Raw genomic sequence first — 17908 nt, forward strand, 5'->3', positions numbered from 1 at the left:
GGGGCTCCGCTGAATTGCATGCAGACACCGTGAGAATGGAGGGCGGGGGTCCACGGGGCGCTTCTCGGACGCGGCCGGGCCAGGCCGTAGCGGGTGGGCTGGGAGGTGGGGGCAGACAGAGTCGGGGGGGCCCTGCAGTGCCCGGCCCATGACAACTGGGGGCCATAGACAGGTCACCGGGCACGGCCGTGACGCCAAGCTCAGGATCCGGAATTCACCGCGGGGGCCTGGGCGTCGGCAGTTCTGTGCTTTGGCACGGCTTGTGTTGACTGAGGGTCCCCACTGAGGGCTGTAAGCAGAGCCCCGGCCAGGGGGAGCTCGGTGGGTGGGGACAGACGCCTATGGGAACAGTCACCGGCTTGAGGGGTTCGGTCTTGGAGCGAGGCTGGGGGCCGAGGGGGGCCTTTGAGCTGCGGGGTGAGTTGAAACCAGAAGTGGAGAAGCCTGGGGACCCTGGATGCTTACAGACAAAGTGACTCCGTGCCCGGAATGATCCGCAGTGTGGGGGATGGGGGACCCCAAGGGAGGCCGTAGCTGGTGCGGGGCGCAGGCGGGGCCCCCACGCACATCTCCACGCTCTGACACGTTTACATTTCCCAGTAAGAAGACACACGGCAAGTGGCTGTGGGATGGGACCTGTGATGTGGAAGGCGGAACGGGAGGTGTCCTGGCAGGGTCCGGCCCAGGAGCCGGGGAGGAGGACAGCCAGGGGCCCGGCCGCCACCCCAGGGTGCGTGGGATGGTCAGGATCAGGGTGCTTGTCCGTCTGCGGGAACCCGGGGTCCACAGCACACAGCTCAGAAGGGGTGACGCGGCAGGGACACGTGTGCCCTGCGGTCCTAAGGACAGCGTCGGGAGGAAGCTCACGGTCCAGCCCCAGTGGCAAAGGCCGAGCTGATCTCTGCTTTCAGAACGTCACCGCGAACCACCGGGCCAACGACGTGATCGCCGCGGAAGACGGCCCGCAGGTCCTGGTGGGGCGCTTCATGTACGGGCCCCTGGACATGGTGGCTCTGACCGGAGAGAAGGTGCGAGGGCCGGGCCGGGTGGTGGGGCGGAGCAGGGCCGGGAGGGTGAGCGGTGGGGAGGGCCCGAAGTCTGTGCGCCTGAGGGCTGGGCGTGGGGGCCGAGGAGCCGGCCGAATGGCCCCTGGCCCCCGCCTGCAGCCCCCGGCCTTCAGGGCGTCCCCTGGCCCCTCACCGCCTGCAGGTGGACATCCTGGTGATGGCGGAGCCGTCCTCGGGCCGCTGGGTGCACCTGGACACCGAGATCACCAACAGCAGCGGCCGCATCACCTACAGCGTCCCGCGGCCCCGGCGCCTGGGGGTGGGCGTCTACCCCGTGAAGATGGTCGTCAGGTAAGACCCAGGCGGATCGTGCCGTTCGGTGCCCTTCCAGCCAGGCCGGCCGGGTGATGGAGCCCTGGGGGTGCTTTATGGGGGGGGGGGGGGAAGAGAGGAAGACGGACCGGCTGGCCAGCTGTGGCTTCAGGCCCGCTGCTCCCTGAGCCGGGGCCCCGGCCGACCCCTGGCCTCAGGCTACGAGCTGAGTGCGACGCGGACCGACCACAGGCAGGTGCCTTTTAGGGGCGACCAGACCTTTGCGATGAGCTACCTCACGGTGCTGCCCCGGGGCATGGAGTGCGTGGTGTTCAGCATCGACGGGTCCTTCGCGGCCAGCGTGTCTATCATGGGAAGTGACCCCAAGGTCCGGCCGGGGGCCGTGGACGTCGTCCGGTGAGTGTTCCCTCCCGTCCCTTCCCAGAGGCCCCGGGAGAGCCGGGCCGTGTATTTTTCCGGAATTCCACAATCTCCGGGGCAGGAACTGGGGAGTCCCGGTCACGTGTACCGAGGGTCCCCAAGAAACGCCCTGCCACCGTCTGGACGCTAGCTCCCCCTCCCTCCCGCCTCCGTTTAATCTCTGCAGCCAGCCAAGCCTGGGCTCCCGAGTTCTGACTCCAGGCGGGGTCCAATCGGCGTGTTCTGGTGGCCTCTGGGAGAAATGGCTCCGAATGTAGCAGCCGAAAAGAATACTATTCCGTCTCTCGCGGTTCCGTGGGTGGGCTGGGCTCTGCTCGCATGTCGTCACGTGGGGTGTTCCCGTGACTCACGGCCGGGTGGCGATCTGGGCTGGGGGCGGGGCTCATCCGCAGGCTCCCCTCGGGCCCGGGGTTCGAGATGGCCTCTGTACTCGCGGTGGCTGGGCCCGCTCTCTGTCCGCGGGGCCAGCCTGGGCCGTCTCGTGGAGACCCGGGTGGAGGCCGCAAGCTTTCTCAGGACCCAGCCTGGGGCGTCACAGTGACCTTTCCGCTGTGTTCCGCTGCTCGTGAGTAGTGGCAGGGTCCGCCCGGATTCACGGGGAAGGGACCACCTAAACGTGTGACTACGGGACACGTGACTCCCAGGGGCCACCCTCTGAGCCTGACTCAGGCGCAGTGATAAGGGGAAGATTGGGGCTCGTACAGCCGACTGGGGAGAGCAGGGCAGGCTTCCTGAGAGAGGTGGCGTCAGAGAGAGTCCCCGAGGGGTGGACGGGTTCAGTCCAAGCCGCTGCACAAAGATTAGCAAACGTGGGGAAGCGAGAGGAAAATAGAAAACGGATTTTGATAGGCCAGAAAGGAGGCCGCGGGGCGACAAGGACAGGAAGAGCAGAGCACGTGGTAGGACGGGGTCAGGGTGGCTGGATTTTGGAGGCCAGACCAGGACGGGGCCGGAGGTGGGGCCGGAAGCAGCCGTGTAGCAGGGTGTCACCACAGGAGAGTGAGGGAGGAGCCACTTTCTCCCCTCCCTGCCTCCCCCCTCCCCGCCTCCCTCTCATCCCTCCCTCCCTCCCTCCCTCCCTCCCTCCCTGCCTCCCTACCAGCCTCCCTGTTTCCACCCCTGCCTCCCTCCCTGCCCCCCTCCCTGCCTCCCCCATCCCTCCCTGCCTCCCCGCCTCCCCCTATCCTTCCCTGCCTCCACCCCTGCCTCCTTCCCTCCCTATCTCCCTCCCTCCTACCATCCCTCCTCCCTCCCTGCCTCCACCCCTCCTTCCATCCCTGCCTCCTTCCCTGTCTCTCTCCCTCCCTGCCTCCACCCCTCCTTCCATCCCTGCCTCCTTCCCTGTCTCCCTCCCTCCATGCCTCCACCCCTCCTTCCATCCCTGCCTCCTTCCCTGTCTCTCTCCCTCCCTGCCTCCACCCCTCCTTCCATCCCTGCCTCCTTTCCTGTCTCCCTCCCTCCCTGCCTCCACCCTTTTGTGAGGCTGACTCAGGGCCAGGCCCAGGAGCAAGGCAGCCCCACGGGGAAAACAAGTCTCAGGCATGAGAAACTAACCCCGGACTCCAGGTGAGCAGGACCGATGCCGGGCCTCAGCGTAGTAGCAGTGATCCCTCTGGGGAGAGCAGACCAGCCTGGACTGGGGACCCCAGGGTTAGCTCCCCTCCAGATGGCCCTGGCCCTGCGGGAACAGGCCCTGGACGGACAGGCTCGAACTCCTGGCAAGTGTCCAGCTCGCCTTGTGAGGGTGGGTGGCTTATTCCTCTTACGTCTCCCACCCCCCCGCCCATCAGCGCCCCCCTTCCACAGCTGGGAGTGGGGGGGGGGCTGTGGTCCTCTCCCCCGGGGACCCACACCGTGGTCTTCACGTGGGCTCCTGAGTCCCTGCCGTGTTCCACAGACCCTGCTGCTGATAAACGGACTACCGGGTCCAGCTCAGAACTAGCCAGAGTCCCCAGGGTGGCATCTGAGCCTGTGTGGGATTATGGAACATCCCCCCCGACCCCTCAGGGCGCTCTCCAGGTCTGGAGCCCCCCAGTCTATGGTGAGCCGGGGGTGGCCGGTGCCACAGCAGCCCCTGACAGGCCCGAGCTCATCTGGCATCTTGTAGGCAGGTCCCGTGTGAGGTCAACAGACAGCACAATCCCACCGTGCTGCGGGAGCAGACAGGGGAGGGACTGATCACGCCTGGGAAGCTGGGAGGGCTTCCTACACGAGGGGGCCTTGAGAGGGGATGGGAACGTGAGGAGATGAAGCCCTGAAGGGCGTCCAGGGGAGGGGTCCGCGGCTGGGGTCCCAGCTTGAGCTGGAGCTCAAGGCCCGTGGGTGCAGCAAAGCAGCCCCGTGTGGCCGGGGTGATACGATGGTCGGGGGTAGAGCGTGACAGGCCACAGGTGCACGGAGGGCTGGACACCTCGGGACGCTGGGGAGCCAGGGACGGCTTTGGGCACAGGAGCGATGGTCACCATGGAAACAGGACCAGGGGGAGCGCCACGGCCTCTGTCCAGTACACACTATGCTGGTCGTGTCTGGACTCCTCCTTTCCCGCCTTGGGACGGCCCTCGTTTCAGTTCTTGTCCCCCCGTCACGGGTGGGGCCTGGAGGGGGTTGCACGGCCCAGGTCGGACTGGACTCGGGTGGGGGTGTGAGCGAAGGCCGAGGAGGGCGCCGAAGCAGGAGGGGGTCAGGGGTCAGGTCCTGCTGGTCGCTGGTTGGACGGGAGGTCGCTCACGGGAGCAGGAAGGGCGACGGGGACAGCTGAGGAGGCAGAGGTGGCCTGTCCTCGGCAGGGAAGCCCGAGTGACGTGGAGGCCTCTGGGACGGGGGCCAGTTTGGTGGTGGGCGAGCGGTGCCTGCGGGCCGTCCAGGGACACGTCCCGACTCATGGGGCTCCGCCCCCCCGCGTGTGGCTCCACCGTCCTTCCCCGGGGTCCCGGTGCTGCTCAGGACGGCTGCGGGGGAGGGGGGAGGCGGGGGCAGCTGCGGGGCGGGGGGGGCTGGACCTGCGATGCCGTCCGTCCGCAGGCACTGGCAGGATCTGGGCTACCTGATCCTGTACATCACGGGGCGGCCGGACATGCAGAAGCAGCGGGTGGTGTCCTGGCTGTGCCAGCACAACTTTCCACAGGGCATGATCTTCTTCTCCGACGGGCTGGTGCACGACCCCCTGCGGCAGAAGGCCATCTTCCTCCGCAACCTCGTGCAGGAGGTGAGTGCGGGCAGGAGGCCAGACCCGCCCTCCACCTGCAGGTGCTGGGAGCCTCCACGGCCCCCACCCCCACCCCGAGGTGGGCACTGTCACCCACGGGGACAGAGGAGGGCGGGGAGGCTCCTTGAGGCTCGGTGACTCCCCCACGATCCCCGAGTCCGCATCTCCTCCTTTACCTCCTGACCCCAAAGCCCGAACTCCGTCTCTGCGCCCGGTTATTCGTTCAGCCGACGCGTGCCCGCCACGCTCCTTCAGGGTCCTGGCGTCGGCGGCATGGGCTGGCACCTGCTCTCCTTCCGGAGCTTTGACCTGTGGCCCCAGCATGGCGTCCCCTGGGAGCTGCTCAGAAATGTCGATTCCCTGCCCCCCCCCCCCGGCCCCCACTCACCCCAGACCCGCTGCATCAGAAACTGGGGAAAGGGCCCAGCGGTCTGCATCTTGACAGACCCTCCGGGGGGATTTCAATGATGGTAGCATTTTGAGAACCAGTGATCTGTGGCCCAGGGGCTGAGCCCAGCCGGTGGCCCTTCTTCTACGTGACCTTGGCCTGAGAACGGTGTTTATAGTTTTAAATGGTTGGGGGTTGGGGGCGGGGATCAAAAGGAGAATGCTATCTCATGATGCGACAGCGGTACGAAAGTCCGATCTCGCTGCCTGCGAAGGCAGATGCGTTGGGACACGGCCACGCTCCCTGCTGGCCACGCTCCCTGCTGGCACGGTGTGCGTGGCTGCTCGGAGCCACAAAGGAAGAGTGTGGTTGCAGCACAGCGCAAAGCCCGAGATACCGATTATCTGGTCTTTCGCAACAACGTCAACCAATCCCTGATCTAGAGGAAGAAAGATGTGTAAATCTTTACCAGTGGGTGATTAGTAAAGGCCTCTTGTCATGCAGAGGAGCTTGGCCTGGGGAGGACAGAGAAGGCTTCCAGGGGTTGGTAACTCTTGAGCTGAGTCTTGAATCAAGAATAGGAGTTTGCCTGGCAGACACAAACAGAACGTGCAAAGGCACTGAGGTAGAAGAGAGCCTCAGATGTTCTTAGAGCTGCGGGCATGCAGGATGCTGGTGTGCACAGGGTCAGACCCAGGTCGCATGGGAGCAGAGGCCTGGAGGTCATCGGGGGCCTGAGGGTTGGCAGACCTTGGAAAACCTTGGCCAAGACCGTGAACTCCGCTGAGGGCAGTGGGGAGCCGGGGAGTGGCAGTGACTGATTAGGGCTGCAGAAAGAGCCCTGTGGTGGCTGTGTGGAGACCAGATCGGTGAGACAAGAGAGGCAGGGAGGCCAGGCGAGGCAGAGGCGGACCGGAATCCAGTGGCGGCCACGGGGATGGAGAAAACAGCACCGGGAGCGGGGATTGTCAGGTCATGCTCGGGACTGGGTGGCGGCCCCCCAGCAGGAAGTAGAACTGGGGAAGAATGTTCTGGGGGCAGCAGAAAGAAAGTTCAGGACCGGAGCTTCGTGGCCCTCCAGCGGCTCTCAGTGGCCAGCCCGTGGAACCAGGAAGGTGGCAAGAGAGCAGTCTCCCGGGCCAGGGCGTGGCCAGGCGGGCACGGGAGGGAAGGGGCAGGGTCGGCGTGGGGATGGGACGTGCAGTCCAGAGGGGCGGTTCTGGGTTTGGTCCTGGAGGCCGTTGGCCGAGAAGATGGCAGGAGGGAGGCCGAGGTGCTCGTGGGTCACCCCGCGAGCGGGAGGTCCCCCGGGGCTGATGGGGCTCAGGAGGCAGGGAAACTGTGACCTGGGACCAGAGGGTGGGGCTCAAGGTGAGCAGCCAGAGGGCGAGGGGCTGGGGGGCGAGTGAGCATTGGGACACGGCCACCGGACGGAGGCACTCCGCACCAGTTTGGGGTGGTGCGGACGGCACAGGGCGGGGGGTCAGGCCCAGACAGAACCCCTCCAGTCCTGTGACACGTAGAGCCGCCCCTCGTTCCCTCGTCCGTGTCTTTGCCCGTCACCCAGTGACCTAGGAACGCCGACGGGGTCAGCAGGTGGCGTGGTCCCGACCTCCCCAGACGGAGCCCTTGAACTGGGGCGCAGGACGGGGCGGGAGGGGAGCTCCTGCAGGGCCACGTCCTGCCGCGGGGTGGCCCTGGGACCTGGAGCCCCCCCCCCCGCCCCCCCGTGCGGAATCGGGTCCTCTGACCCCGTGAGCACCCGCCCCTCCACGGGCTGCCCTGTGTTTCAGTGTTTCATCAGAATCAGCGCGGCCTACGGCTCCACTAAGGACATCTCCGTGTACAGTGTGCTGGGTCTGCTGCCTTCCCAGATCTTCATCGTGGGCCGGCCCACCAAGAAGTACCAGGCCCAGTGCCAGGTGGGGGCACCAGGCCGGGTGGGGGCGGCATGGGCGGGGTCTGCCGTCCATTCAGTCGTTTTTGTTCATTCCTTCATTTGCCCACTCACTCATCTGTTCATCCGTTCATTCGCCGTTTCCACGTGCACCATGGGCACCTGTCCTGGGCCAGGCCCTGGTGCCGTTGGATGTCCCGTCATCCAGGCGGCAGTGCCCGTGGCAAGAGGCCTAATGGATGATGGGGGGCATGGGGTCGTGACCCCCCCCCGGGGAGGAACAGAGACGATGGGGGCAAGGCTGCTTCGGGGGGTTCGAGGGAATTGTCCAGGGGGCTTGAGGTGGGAGGAGCATTTGTGACAGAGGTCGCCGCAAAAGTGAAGGTCAGGAGGTGACAGAGCAGGTGTCCCCCCCGGGCGGGAGCAGGAGAGGGGGGCCCGCAGTGCCTGGCTGACGGCCCGCGCCTCGGCGGGCTGGGACTTCGGGGGTGAGTCGTGATTCCTGCGGTCCCCAGGCTGCAGGGGGAAGGCCCGTCAGAGGAAGGGGGGAGGGAAGCAAGGGGAGGCGGTGGCCGGCGGGAAGGTGAAGGGCCCCAGAGTCACTTCGGAGGCAGGACGGAGGGACTGGACTTGGAAATGAGCGGGTCAGAGGTGTGGGCTGAGCGGGAGCGAAGGCCAGGGGTGGTGCCTGGTTTCTGGGAGCGCGATCAGCTCGGGGGTGCTGTTCCGGGGACTGAGAGCAGGTTGGAGAAGGAGGGGTGGGGGGGGAGGTGACGACCCCTTTGGGGGCGTGCTGAGTGCGGGGCGTGGGAGCCACCGGCAGGTGCAGACGGGAGACACTGATGCATACACGTGACCCCCAGGGGCTTGCGTGTGTGCAGACTCTGGTTCCATAGGCCTGGTGGGGGCGGGGGGGGGGGTGCGGTGGCTGAGATTCTGCCTGTCAGGGCCCCGGTCCCGCTGAGGCTGCTGGTCCGCGGCCCCCTTCTGGGGGGGGGGGGGCAAGGGCCTGAGGACCCGGTCGGGGGGTGATGGGCAGGGAGGACAGCAGCAGGGCCAGCACCCGACGGAGCTCCGCGGGGCGGAAGCCGGATATGGCGCAGACTTGCGTTTGGGGATCTCGGTGACAGGTGACGAGGACGGTGTGCCCCGCGGGTACAGAGGGTCGAGCTCACACGCTCAGAGCCGGGAAGGGAGTTCCCAGGGACGAGCTCAGACGTTCAGAGGCGGGCGGGGAGCTCCCCGTCTCCCCGGAGACGATTTTGGCGGGGGGGGGGGGGGACCGGGTCACCGCCCCGCTGGCTGACGCCCGTCCCCTCCACAGTTCCTGAGCGAGGGCTACGCGGCCCACCTGGCGACGCTGGAGGCCGGCCACCGCTCGCGCCCGAAGAAGAACAACTCGCGGATGGTGCTGCGCAAGGGCAGCTTCGGCCTGCACGCGCAGCCCGAGTTCCTGCGGAAGCGCAACCACCTGCGCAGGACCATGTCCGTGCAGCAGCCCCACCCGCCCGCCAACCCCAAGCCCGAGCGGGCCCAGAGCCAGCCCGAGTCCGACAAGGACCAGGAGCGGCCCCTGCCCGCGCTCAGCTGGGCGCGCGGGCCCCCCAAGTTCGAGTCGGTGCCCTGAGAGCCGGGCTGTGCGCAGAGGGCCGGGGCTGGGCGGGGGTGGGGGGTGCTGCTCCCCGAGATGAGCCGTTTCCTGCTTTTCCCCGCCCCCGTGTGTGTCCAGCGGTGTCCGAGCAGAGCGGGGAGGGACCCTGCCGAGCCCCAGGGAGGGGGCTCCCTGGGCCACGAGGGGGTGAGACCCCAGGGTCTCCGCAGCCGCGGCTGCCTCCCCGTGTGGGACCTGGGACCGCGAGCCCGTCAGGGGCGGTGTCCGTGGAGTCCTGGGGGGCAGGCCTGCCCCGAGCTGGCCGGTCTGACAGAGTCGACCACCTTTCTGGGGTCCACGCAGGCCCTAAAGGGAGAAGCCGCCAGACCGGGGATCAGCAGCCGCCGGCAGGTGCAGCCTCCCAGCGGCCTGGGGGACGGACAAGTGGCATCGTGCCGGCCCCCCTGTGACATCCTGGGTCAGCCTCATGGGCCTGGCTTTCCTGTGGCAAAGTGGCCACTTTCTGGGAGGGAGGGGACATCCCCCGGGGCTCCTCCTGTGTCCGCGTTGTCTGTCCACAGCCCTTGCGGGGGTGGGGGGGGTGGCGGGGTCTGGTGCTGACGGTCTGTCCTTCTGCGGCTGTCCATTGTCCCCGTCTTGTCCTCGGTATTCCTGCCGTTCACCCGCGGCCCGAGAGGACGGCCATTCCTCTTCCCGGGGTCCTGCCTGGGGCCCTCCCTGGGGAGGCTGCAGCCCTGGGCGCTGGCCCGGCTGGGCTGGCTGAGAGCCCTTGAGCCCCTCATCGCCCTCTCTGGGCCCTGGCTTCCTTACGGAATTGGAAGGTCCCCCCGGCTGAGACTGGTGCGCGGTTTCTGACTCCTGGGCTGTCTTCTGTCTTGCACTTCTGTGCCCTGGGGTTTCTGGGCCTCAGAGCCCCTCAGACCACCCCGGCTCCACCTTCCACACTGTCTAAGAGAGGGGCTCTGGGGGGGCCCTCACTGTCGCCCCATCGCTTGGGGAGGGAGGGGGATGGGAAGGGGTCCCGGCTCCGTGAGGCAGTGTGCTTTGCACTGATGCCCAAACCAAAACCACGTGTCCCGGCAGCAGGGACACCCCCCACCCCAGGGGCCGGGCTCGCCCTCCCCAGCGCTGCTCACGCTGACTCTGTTTTGGCTCCTGGAGGGCATAGAGCTGAGATCCCAGCGTTCCGGGGGCGCGTGTCATTTTGGCTCAAACTGTTGTACTCTTTTCCCTTCCGCCTGCCACTCAGCTTGGTTTGGGGCCCACGCTCTCCTCCTGGGCCGTCCCGTGAGGTCGGCAGGGCTCTCCTGCAGCCCAGCCCAGGCCCACACCCGCCCCGGCCTGCTTCGGAGCCCCTGAGGCTGGCCCAGCTCCTCCAGGCGGGGCTGTGCCCGAGTCCAGGCACCTGCGTGGGCCCGTGTCGCTTCTGCTCCGTGTCTACCTCTCGCGGCTCCCATGTGGCCAGCGTCCTCCCCGCAGCGGCTGCTGTGACCTGCCCAGCAGACCTGCTGGGGCTGGAGGGGTCCGGGCTCCCGGCCCCCACCCCGCTGTCTCCAGTGTGCGGCACCCCCCTCCCCCAGCCCTGCGGCTCCCCTGTAGGCAGGGGCAGGTACCCTGGGGGTGTGCTCTCCAGCCCTGCCTCCTGGGTTCCCAGGTGCCCATCCCTCCTTCCACACTTGGTCGTCGGGGCTCCCCAGAAGGTACGAGGTCATAGGCACAGCTACTCCCACCCCAGGCCTTCCTGTCCTTCCCGCAATCTAGCCTGCGTTGAAGTCGGGCGGACTTACTCTGAGGCTCCGCCATCCCCTTTCCTTCCAGAAGCCCCTGCCGTCAGTCTCCACTGATAAATTAGTGGAGTTATGTCTTCCCGAGTTAGGTTCCCTCTGCCCTGTGAGCCCCAGGCTGGGAGTGAGAGACACAGAGAGAGAACACCAGGACCCTGGGGAGTTTGGAGTCCCAGTGAGCAGGGTACTGTGGCTGGGGATCTGGGGTTCTGGGGGTGCTGTGGTCTTGGGGGTCCAGGGTTCTGGGAGGTGCCATGGTTCTGGGGGGTGCTGGGGGTCTGGGATTCTGGGGGTCCCGTGGTTCTGGGGGTGCTGGAGTTCTGGGGATGCTGGGACTCTGGGGGTGCCATGGTTCTGGAGGTCTGGGGTTCTGGGGGTGCAGAGTTCTGAGGCTGCTGGGGTTCTGGGGTGCTGTGATTATGGGGGTCCGGAGCTGGGATGTGGGGGCAGGAGGCCACCCCTTCTCCTTTGTGGAACCGGACGACTCACACCTGCGATTGGGGAGATGAAAGGCGGCGTCCTGAGCCCGCCTCTCGGGTTAGTGGGCGTGTGCGCGTGTGCGCATGCGCGCGAGCGCCCCTCCGCTTGGCGTTGGTTAACGCGCGCTCCCGGACGAATGGTTTGTGCGGTTTTGTTCGTGCGCTGAAGTTGGAGGGAGACGAGCAGGCTGCGTTGTTCCCTGGAGGGGGTGCCGCCGCCCCTCCCCGAGTGGGTCCGTGAGCCTGCCTGGCTGTTTCCCAGAGAACCCTTCCGGTCCCCGGTGCGCCCTCTCCCGGGACCTGGAGCATCCTTCTTCCCGCCTGATCAGAGCTCCTCGTTTCTCGCGTGGCATGTTCGTTCTTCCCTGTCTGGTGGCCGTCCCTGTCGGAGGGCCTGCCTGCCGCCCTCCCCCGCGCCCGCCCCGAGGGGGTCTCGGGGGCCTACCTTTCTGGCTTCGTGGGGTTTTCCTGAAGATCTCGACCTGCCCTTGGGCTCCACAAAACATGCGTTTAAAAAAGTGGACCGTTTTTATGCACTTGGACGGACGGCCCTCCTGTCTGGGTGCTGGGCCACAGAAACCGCGTCTGAACCCCGTATTCCAAAGAGGTTACGGGGGCGTGGGTCCCCGGAAGGAGGGGAGGCTGGATCTCCTGGCTTTTTGAACTGTTTTTACCACTTTGGAGCCCCTGGTCTGCACCCTGGGAGTGTCCTGCAGGCAAAACAGGGCGTGCATCTTTAAATGAAAGCCAGAGGCCCAAGCAGGCGGCTCTGGTTTCCCGTGGACACCCTCCCTAAGCATGGGCACAGCCCCACCAGGGAGGGGGGGCCCTAGCTGGAAAGGAGCCTCAAGGCTGGACCCCGCCTTAAATAACCAGCTTCCCCGCCGAATCCCCCGGGTCTGGGCACCAAGTGCTCTGGAAACCTGTTCTCTGGCTCAGCCAAAACACGCAACCCCTCGCTCCTTCCCCTCCCTCTGGGCTTGGGGGAACCTTAAAAATCACAGCTGGGGTTAAGTCCACGCAGGGAGGCCCGGCCGGGGCCTGCTCTTCCCGTGGAGAAACCCACCAGGGTGGCCGGTGGAGGGTGGGGGGGGAAGTAGAGTCACCGAGGAGGGGCAGGACGGCTCGCCCCTGGGGACCTTCACCCTCGAACCCCTGTCCTCTGTTTACTCCGAGGTGGCAGCCCGTCCCGTCTTGTCCGTGGTCCGACTGTTCCTAAATGTGTGACTCTCAGTATTGCCAGTGGCAGCCGGTTCTGTGGTGAAAAAGGTTTATTCCCTTCCTCACGGCTGCCTTGTACAAAATCCGTTAGAAAAGGAAATGTAAAATATCAGATTTCTAAAGCAACAAACACAGCACTACGGGGTTAAAAGATTTTTACTACTGGTCTTGATTTTGACGTGAGCTGGTTTTTAACTCTTGAACGTTGTCACTGAAATAAAAACCTGATTTGCCTTTAAAGTGTGCTTTGTTCTGAGCGAAGCGGGGAAGCCTTCCCTGTGCGGGGTGTCTTCTCCCTGAGCTGGGGGCCGGCCGCTAGAAGCGGGAGGCGAGAGGAGCGGAGCCCGGCCCCGAAGCAGACCCGTCGCCCGGAGTGGGGGTGCGTGTGCACACACACGTGGGGGTGTATACGTGTGTGTGCAAGTGGGCGTGTGTGTGTGCACGGCTGTGTTCACGCATGTACGCGTGCGCACGGGCACGTGGGTGTGTGTGCCTGTGTGGTTGTGCGTGCACACGTGTCTGTGCATGCGCGTGGGTAACAGAACAGAGGTCAGACGCAGAAGCGGTCTTTATTATGAAAAAGCAGTGTTATCCGGGGAAGTCACACGCGGGTTTCTTTCTAATAAAATGACACAGCAGATTTCTGAGATAACTGGCCAAGTGCAGAAGTCTCTAGTCAACAGTGATGCCCGTCCCTGCACACCCCCGGTCCCCGTGCTGAGCATAAATAGCTGTCTGCGGGCCCAGGCTCTCGGGGCCGGGAATCTCTTCCCCCATCCCTCCCTGCAGGGCTGTGGTGGGGGCAGAAGGGACGGCGGCTGGGCTCCCCAGAGCCCGGGCACAATCCCTCGGGGGTCCCACCCTTGGGTCCCCAGTCCCTTCTGGTGCCTCCACCTTCACGTTGGAGAGGACACAGCCACGTGGCCTAAATGCAGGTGAGTCTCCGAGCCCAAAAGAGGAGTAGAGTGAAACCCAACCCCCCCACCTCCGTCCCCTTGGTCACTCTCAGGCTGGGCCAGGTGGCCACTGGCAGAACCAGGTGTGGCCCCGGGGGAGTCCCCACCCGGGGCCTCCTTGGGAGCTCATGGGGCCGCGTGGATCCCGCTGTGAGGTCATGGTGTCTGCCGTGGCTTGCCTCCTGCAGTGCGGAGCCCCCTTTGTGCCCCCGGCTGGGCTCAGAGCGGGGGCAGGTTCCCCAGAACGAGGGGATGGAAGGGGGCTCGCCGACGGCCCGGCGTGCCTGGCTGGGGACGCGGTCAGTGAGGTTGGCTGGCTCTAGGCAGGTGGGCCAGACCTGCATGCTTCCTACGCTGCTGCGCCCATCCGCTCTTCAGGATTTTCCAGAAAAGACTACGTTCTTCCACACATTCATGGTGAGGAGGAGGAGGAGGAGGAGGAGGAGGAACCTGGAGAAAAGGCTTGGGAGGCGGGCGTCACCTGGAGGCGCTGTCCTCAGTCACGGATGAGAGAAACGGTCATGGTCATGTCGCTGCTGGAGACAGGAAGGCGGGAGGGACTGGTGTCACCTGTAGGAGGGGCCCTACCACCCCGCAGTCAGAGCTGGCTGGGCCCCGCCCCAGAGCCCATCTGGGCCCTTGTATGAATGGGGAACAGGCCCCAAGTTAGGGGGGCTGCAGACCGAGGCCCCGCCTCCAGAGGGTCCTGGGCAGTCAGGCCAGACGCTCCAGAGTGGCCATGGGCCTTTTCCCAATCCCATGGGCGGGCAGGCGCAGGGGAGCCATGGGGAGTGCTGGGGTAAGGGCAGGTCTTCCGGAAACCAGGTGCCTGGCCTGGTGGGGCTCCCGGGGGGCCGTTCACATCCAGGATGCGTTCCAGGCACCATCCTGATCTATGTTTTCTGCCCCCTCGTGTTGCACGTGAGCAGCCTGAGGCTCAGAGAGGGCCGGAGTCACACAACAGGCCAGGGCCCGAGTCGGAGAGGTGTAAAAACCTGGCAGGGCTCAAGGAGCACGGGACCCCCCCCAGCTCTTCCGTTTTGAAGCAGGACCCACCAGCTCACCTGTCTTCAGCCACGATGGCCTCGTCCAGCTGCCGGGACAGCTTCTGGAGGTGCTGAAGTCCCGCTCCCACAGGCTCCGGGTCACTGTCAGACTCACTGAAAGAGGAAAGCCGCAGCAGCGACTGGCGGAAATGTGTAGCACGAGGCCCTCCCGCCCGGTGCTGGGCCGGGTGCGCGCAGGCCCGGAGACACCCCGAGGGGGCCGGGAGCACCTTGTCTGGGCCCTCCCTGCCCTCCAGGAGGTGACAGCCCATGCGACTTGGAGCACCTGCCAGAGAACACGTGGCTCAGGGCCCATCAGGTCCAGGGCCGGGGACCCCGCACAGGTGAGCCCTGCGGTTCCCCCTCGTCAGGGGTAGAGTTGGGTCAGGACCCAGATGCCCCCGGGGAGCCCCAGGAGGGGGTCAGAAGCCCCTGGGGCCCAGCTAGTGATCTGGGGGCAAGGCACCCCTCCTCTTACCTGGGGGAGCACAGGGGCTCCGTTGAGGAGTAGGGGCTCCGGAAGGTGGGCTCCCTCCGGGACCGCCACTGTGGGTGGGCGCGGGGGCCCACGTGCCCAGAGAGTCGGTGACAGGGTCTCTCCCGCGGGCCCAGGGCTGAGGAGGCTGGGGCGGCTCCACACAGCCGGGGGCTCTTCTGGCCCGGGGTGTGGGCGGGGGGACGACTGCCAGTCTGTGCCCCTCTCCTCCTCTTCCTGGCCTTCACCTGGCTCCCCACCAGCCACTTGGTGCCGCTCTGGCAGGACTCCTGGATTCTCTGGGACGGGACCACGGAAGGTGAGCGCAAAGCCAAGGACGAGCTCCCGCAGAGTCTCCGGGCCCCTCCCGCCCCTCAGCCGCGCAAACACAGACAGCTCGGAGCCCCGGGGGTGAGGGGGGTGCGTGGGTCCCTGAGAAGCGAGTCCGCTGCGGGGAGCCAGCTCAGGGCCACCCAGGGCAGCAGTGCGGCGGCGGTCAGCAGCCCAACCAGCGGCTTGTGGAGTCCACGCTCGTTTCGGGACATGGAAAGACCCTGGCGCCCCCTGGAAGGCCCCCCAGGACCTGCCTCGGTGTCACTAAGTCGCCCTCCGCACTGGTGCGGATTCGAGGGGCAGCTCTCCTGATACTCTAGGGCTCAAAGCCCCTCTGGGTTCCTCACGGCCTGGGGGGGGGGGGGGGGGCAGGCCCTAGCTCCTGGGCGCCTCCCACTGGCTGGGGCGGCTGTGCTGGCTCCTCGAGGCCAGAATGTCGGCCCAGGCAAACCAGAGGCCAGAGGCCGGGACGAGTTACGTGTGGTGAGGTACGTGGCCGCGGGCGCACCTGTGTTTCTGTGATCCCTTCGGGACAAAGGTGGTCCCAGGACTCCTAGTCGGGGACTGACCTTTGGCTCAGAGACCCCAGAGCAGAGGGTCTGTAAACAGGTTCAGATGCCCAGCCCGACACCAAGGAGGTACCCGCACCCCTTCTCTCCTCGGAGGCTTTTGCTCGCCATGACGTCGGTCCTTTCCGGGGGACACCTGCCCCCATTTTCGGGTTGGAGGACCCGTTCACCTGCAAGGCCCCAGGCACCTCACGCCTGCCCATGTGGCGTCTTTGTGCCCACACGTGTCGTCTGACACAAATCCTCGCACACCTACCTTCTGAGCACCTCTCGAGGTCCAGGCCTCTGCCAGGCCAGGCCGCCCGGTGGCGAATGCTTCTCACCCCCTTTCCACCAGGTGGCTGGGGAACGAGCTCTTAAATGCTCCTCGGACTGGATTCCCACCAGGTTGAAAATCCTCCCCACTGGCCCCCGGTGGCTCTTGGGAGAGTCTAACCGAACACCCTCGGCACGCGGCACGCCTGCCCTTCCCCTCCTGGCTCCCTGTCCTCTGGCCACCCAGACCACGCTCCCTCCGCTCTGGATCTGGACCCACGCCATCTCGCCCTACGCTCTCCTCCCACTTCCTTCCCCCTTCCTGGGCGATTCCGCGGGGTGGCCTCCCCTGCAAGCCTCGCTGTGTTTGCTGTGTCCCCGTGACGCCCATGCTTGCTACGCTGTGACACCACAGCTCTAGCATCTTATACTGCGAGGCTCTGCTTGGCCTCCAGGACGCCCTTCCCATCCGTTCGTCCCACGGCTGGTTGAGGGCAGGAGACACAGCGAGGACACACCAAAGTCCCCATCTTCATGGGGTCGGCCTCCTCAGGGGCCCCTTGAAGGCACCGGCTGCGGGCACCGAGGAAGCCCTGGGTTAAGGGCCGGTCGGCATTACCTGGGACACGGAGCCCAAGGCGTTCTTCGCTGAGCGAGCCGCAGCCTGGAGGCCCTGCTGCGCTGGCTCTGGGTTCTCCAGGCGTTTCCAGGCGGGCCCCGCGCCGAGGTTGCGGCTGACTGCCCTCAGGGGCAGCCTCCTTTGGAAGTGTCTGCACAGGGAGCCCAGGGCCCCGCTGGAGGGCTCCGGATGGCCGCCCATAGTCTGCTCCGCCTCCTCTGCCAGCTGTTCCCGCTCCTGGAGCGGCCCCCGACGCACGGAGACCCCCACGCCCGGCCACTTAGAAGCCATCTGCCCGGTCGGGAGTCTGCTCAGCCCACCAGATCCTGGGGAGGAGGTCAAAAGCAGGTCAGCAAGCCATCCCCTCTCCCCCTCCCAGGCTCCACGGAGACACAGGTCGCCCGGGCTGGGCGTGGGGGCACGTGGCAGCGGTGGGTGTGGGAAGGGAGCTGCTTCCCGGAGGAGGGGGTCAGCGCTTCCCGCGGTCCCTGGAGGCCACTGTCCGCAACAGCTGCGTGTCCATCTTCCCACCCAGCCCTCCCAGCTCTCTGCCTCAGGCGGGAGGGAAGCAAGGGTCAGGACGGGGCCTCGCCGAGCCTCGGCTGGCCAGGGCCCCATCCGGGGCCCTCTCCCGTCGCCCAGAGCCCCCCGATTTGCAGCTCGCAGTCCCCAGACGCCCCCACTTGCGTGCCCATCCTGACTGGCACACCCGCCCCACCCCCACGCTCCGCCCAGGTCCCGTTGGAACACAAGGGTCCCCGGGCCCCCGGGCCCCGGACTGCGCTCACCCGGCAGCCCCCGGCGCAGGCCGCAGCCCCAAGCAGCCGCTCTGCGCCCACCCGGCGGGTTTGAAACTCCGCGCGGGCCCGCCCCCTGGCCGGCCCTCGCAGCTGATTGGCCGCGTCCCCGCAGCGCTGCCGCGCCCGGGATCCGATTGGCCCGCGCTCTAGCGGCGGGAATGCTGCCCTCCGATTGGCTGGCCGCCCCATTCGTGCTGGGGCCGCGGCCGGGCGGGCGCAGCCGGGCGCCGCCCCTTTGTCTCTGCGGTCTGCGCCCCGCGGCGCGGCCAAGCGGGTTCGGTCGGGAGGCGCGGGGCCGGGAGCTCGGCCGCGCCCCGCGGCCGTGGGTTTCAGACACTGCCTCTGTGTCCCCACGCTCGGCACCCACACTCTGGACCCTGGAAGATCCTGGGGGCGGGGACAGACCAGGGTACACCTCCCGGTCCTCCTGCGAAGAGGCCGCCTCCCGTCTCCAGTGGGGCATCCAAACCTCGCCCTTTGGAAAGCCCTCTCCCACTTTCTGGAGACCC

The 17908-nt window shown here is 66.6% G+C and overlaps 2 protein-coding genes across 10 annotated transcripts in view; one reads left to right on the forward strand and one right to left on the reverse strand.

Moving 5' to 3' along the window:
• PITPNM3 (PITPNM family member 3) overlaps window positions 1-10911 on the forward strand; it is a 70172-nt gene extending 59261 nt beyond the window's left edge. For 6 of the 8 annotated variants that reach the window (XM_053212613.1, XM_053212615.1, XM_027047413.2 and 3 more), the window contains 6 exons: window positions 912-1028; window positions 1210-1358; window positions 1587-1736; window positions 4782-4965; window positions 7147-7275; window positions 8575-10911. In XM_053212613.1, coding sequence (XP_053068588.1) covers window positions 912-1028; window positions 1210-1358; window positions 1587-1736; window positions 4782-4965; window positions 7147-7275; window positions 8575-8877 — 1032 coding nt within the window. In that variant the 3' untranslated portion in view covers window positions 8878-10911. Of the gene's footprint in view, window positions 1-911; window positions 1029-1209; window positions 1359-1586; window positions 1737-3657; window positions 4112-4781; window positions 4966-7146; window positions 7276-8574 lie in introns of those variants that run through there. The other 2 variants (XR_008294366.1, XM_053212616.1) reach the window with 2 other exon arrangements.
• A 1985-nt stretch (window positions 10912-12896) lies between these two features.
• PIMREG (PICALM interacting mitotic regulator) lies at window positions 12897-17522 on the reverse strand. Of its 2 annotated transcripts, none has more exons than XM_027047428.2 (5): window positions 17388-17522; window positions 16600-16925; window positions 14827-15122; window positions 14367-14462; window positions 12897-13838 (listed from the first exon to the last, which is right to left on the reverse strand). In XM_027047428.2, the coding sequence occupies exons 2-5, from the start codon at window positions 16888-16890 to the stop codon at window positions 13799-13801; spliced, it is 723 nt and encodes a 240-aa protein (XP_026903229.1). In that variant the 5' UTR covers window positions 16891-16925; window positions 17388-17522; the 3' UTR covers window positions 12897-13798. The 2 variants fall into 2 exon arrangements, with proteins under 2 accessions (XP_026903229.1, XP_026903227.1); XM_027047426.2 differs by having other exon boundaries at window positions 12897-13886.
• Between the last annotated feature and the right edge of the window lie 386 nt (window positions 17523-17908).

Source organism: Acinonyx jubatus, chromosome E1 (genome assembly GCF_027475565.1).
Source record: "Acinonyx jubatus isolate Ajub_Pintada_27869175 chromosome E1, VMU_Ajub_asm_v1.0, whole genome shotgun sequence".
Lineage (NCBI taxonomy): Eukaryota > Metazoa > Chordata > Mammalia > Carnivora > Felidae > Acinonyx > Acinonyx jubatus.

What these genes read in the sequence shown, in the direction of transcription:
- PIMREG (XM_027047426.2), bottom strand. Translation starts at nt 16,890, where the DNA reads ATGGCTTCTAAGTGGCCGGGCGTGGGGGTCTCCGTGCGTCGGGGGCCG. An exon ending in CCTTGGGCTCCGTGTCCCAG is followed by an intron (nt 15,123 to 16,599) that starts GTAATGCCGACC and finishes GTCCCGTCCCAG; the next exon opens with AGAATCCAGGAGTCCTGCCA. An exon ending in GAGCCCCTGTGCTCCCCCAG is followed by an intron (nt 14,463 to 14,826) that starts GTAAGAGGAGGG and finishes TTCCTCTTTCAG; the next exon opens with TGAGTCTGACAGTGACCCGG.